At 34.7% G+C, this 2621-nt stretch overlaps 1 protein-coding gene across 1 annotated transcript in view; it reads right to left on the bottom strand.

The window, feature by feature from the left end:
• OCA2 (OCA2 melanosomal transmembrane protein) overlaps positions 1–2621 on the bottom strand; it is a 167897-nt gene that overhangs the window by 49231 nt on the left and 116045 nt on the right. The window contains exon 22 of the mRNA XM_027900810.1: positions 2253–2346. Within this exon, the coding sequence (XP_027756611.1) occupies positions 2253–2346 (94 nt within the window). The remainder of the gene's footprint in view (positions 1–2252; positions 2347–2621) is intronic.

Genomic DNA, 2621 nt, shown 5'->3' with positions numbered 1-2621 from the left:
TGCATTATGTAGTAAACAGCTAACCCTAAAATATATAGTTATAATGTGTTATTCCATCAGACTCCTCTACAAAATGTCTTGTTTATCCAAGTTCCTTTGGTTGCATAAACAGTGATAAGATCTAATTTTTGCCCTAAGCATCAGGCAGCAATGATATCATTTTCATCTACTCCCTCCAGAATGGGATTAGTCTTCCTTGAGGATTCTTTCACATGACTTCAGAGCTGATAAGAATTCTCTTTTGGAAATTGTTTTTAAAAGCTATCAACACTTCCTTTCTAGAAAAAATAAAAGCCCCTTTCCCCTACCTTTTAGGACTACATCTTCTAAACATAAAGCTTTTCCACACTATTTATTCTCCAACAATAAGCTCCTGTCCATTAGCTTTTTGTTTTGACTATGGAAAATCAGAAGCATATTAAATTTCAGGCTAACACCACAAATGCTCAGCTTTATCCTAATAGATGACAGTCTGAAGAGTTTAAGCTTTTGTTAATAATAACTTTTTATCCAAATATTTGTATGGAACCTACCTAGGCATCTCCTATGGATCTCTAATCTCTTTAATTCAAATAATTCTCATGGTAATGTTTACTTTTTTACTTTTGTCTCATACTGCATACACATAGAAGTCTCTTAAAATTCACCCCTCCAACAAATCAAATTAAGGGAACCTGGGTTAAGATGATAACAGATATTGGAGGAAAATCAGCTGAGACTTGTTAAGGTTCCAAGGCTGGTGAAGTGCCTCCCACTGAGAATATGTCAGCATAATCTGGCTAACTTTATGCTCCTTATGCTTTTTTTTTTTTAATCTGAAAATTTAATGAAATGAGAGTATGCTCAGTGACCAACAAATTCACAGAAGCATAGTGTCGTTTAGGTTGCAAAAGACCTCTAAGAACTTTGAGTCCAATCAAAATGCAAAGAAAGATAATATTTTTATGGCAAACATCTATATAAAGATATGCTGATTATTCAAATCTCTGGTTTTAATGAGAAACAGATTAAAGTCACAATATAATGATGAGTAATGGTGAGCATGAAAAGATATTTCTCAAATGAATAACTGTTGTTTGGTATAAATTGTCCTGGAATTGCAACATGCTCTTAAAATTCAATCTGTAAATTGCATCACTATAATCTTTGTTAGGTATTAAGGTCACTTGTACTAGCAATCACTTAGCTAAATAAACAAACCAGAACTTGTATTACACACAAAACTGGTTTTAGTTTTAATCCCTGTAAAGTCAAGGAAACTATTTGGAGAGGTATGGAGGGAAAGAAGGCATGAATCCAGGGTGAAACAACATTTTACCCATTTTAACTTTATATAAACTAACTACCTAAATATTTAGGGATCAAAACACAGCCCAACACAATATAATTAGCATTAAAATTCTAAGTAGTAAAAAAAAAATAATACTAACTTTATTTCTCATTAAATTCTTACACACTTTAATTGCACTTAGTGGACCTGCTATTTGGAAATGTTGTGCTGTAACACCTTCACAAGCCATTAGCAGAATGTAAAAAAAACCCTGTAAATATTAATTTGAAACCTACTGAATGGCTTTTCTCTCTTATTGTTATAACAATTAGAGAGGAAATCCTGGGCCTATAACACATAAATGCCATATTTTTAATTAAAAAAAAAATTATGAAATCAACTAATGCACTGACAAAACACAAAATCCCAGTTTACACAAAGATGGGCACTAAAAGAATGGTTGGTAATTTCATTATTAGAGGTGCATTTCCCAAAGAATTCTAAAGGACTTTCCTTTGAATGAGGAGTGAAAAAGGTCAGAAAATGGATACTCAAATCATTTCTGTAAGCCAGCCAGAAAACCTCTCAGTAACTTCAGACTTTGAATCAAGCATTCAGATCTCAGCTATTATATAGTTTCTGCATCTTTTCAATGAGCAATGATGGCTCTCTGTTCCGAAATCTAAACGTATCTTTGTCTTTTCTCTTCACAAAAGATCAGAACCCTATAAGCACCATCTGGACTGCTTCTTTGTGTGTCTGTAGATTATGCAGATAAAGACTTCAAAAACAGACTGCAAAAATCCTATTGTAGCAGCAGCAACTGGAATCCTTATCCAGGAGTGCTTTGAAGTCAAAAGGAGCTGGATCAGGCCCTCCATATGCTCTGCACAGTAAAATGACTGAACCTATTGTGCCAGTTTACCCATGTCATAATTGCATAGCTGTCACCTTATGTCAGCTTTCTCACATAAACTCTTACCTCCAAGGCACGCACCCATGGCCAATGAGAAGATTAATGGTTTCATAGGTAGGTTAACATCTGGATCTTTACTCAGGTTGAGAAGCACAGGAATCTGTGGTTTAAGAAGAAAAGATGGAGAGAATCATGAGACATTATCCAACCATCAGCACAATATAAATAAAGTTCATTAAAGGAAATAGACTACTAGTAAGTCCAAAGAGTAACTTGAGGGGGAGGGGTTGTTGGGGGTTTCTTGGGGAGTGTTTTTGTTGTTGAAGTTGTTTTTCTTAGTTAGTATCTTTGCATCATATGCTTTATCTAGGCTCACTTTTCCCCACTAACTGTGCTAGTCCCACAAGCCAAGGAGAAGGTATCGACATTAAGCCA

Source organism: Empidonax traillii, unplaced genomic scaffold (genome assembly GCF_003031625.1).
Source record: "Empidonax traillii isolate 1590-97213 ecotype Southwest subspecies unplaced genomic scaffold, ASM303162v1 scaffold750:size552251, whole genome shotgun sequence".
Lineage (NCBI taxonomy): Eukaryota > Metazoa > Chordata > Aves > Passeriformes > Tyrannidae > Empidonax > Empidonax traillii.
Note: the sequence above shows the minus strand (reverse complement) of the source record. Positions and strands in the feature narration are given on the sequence as shown.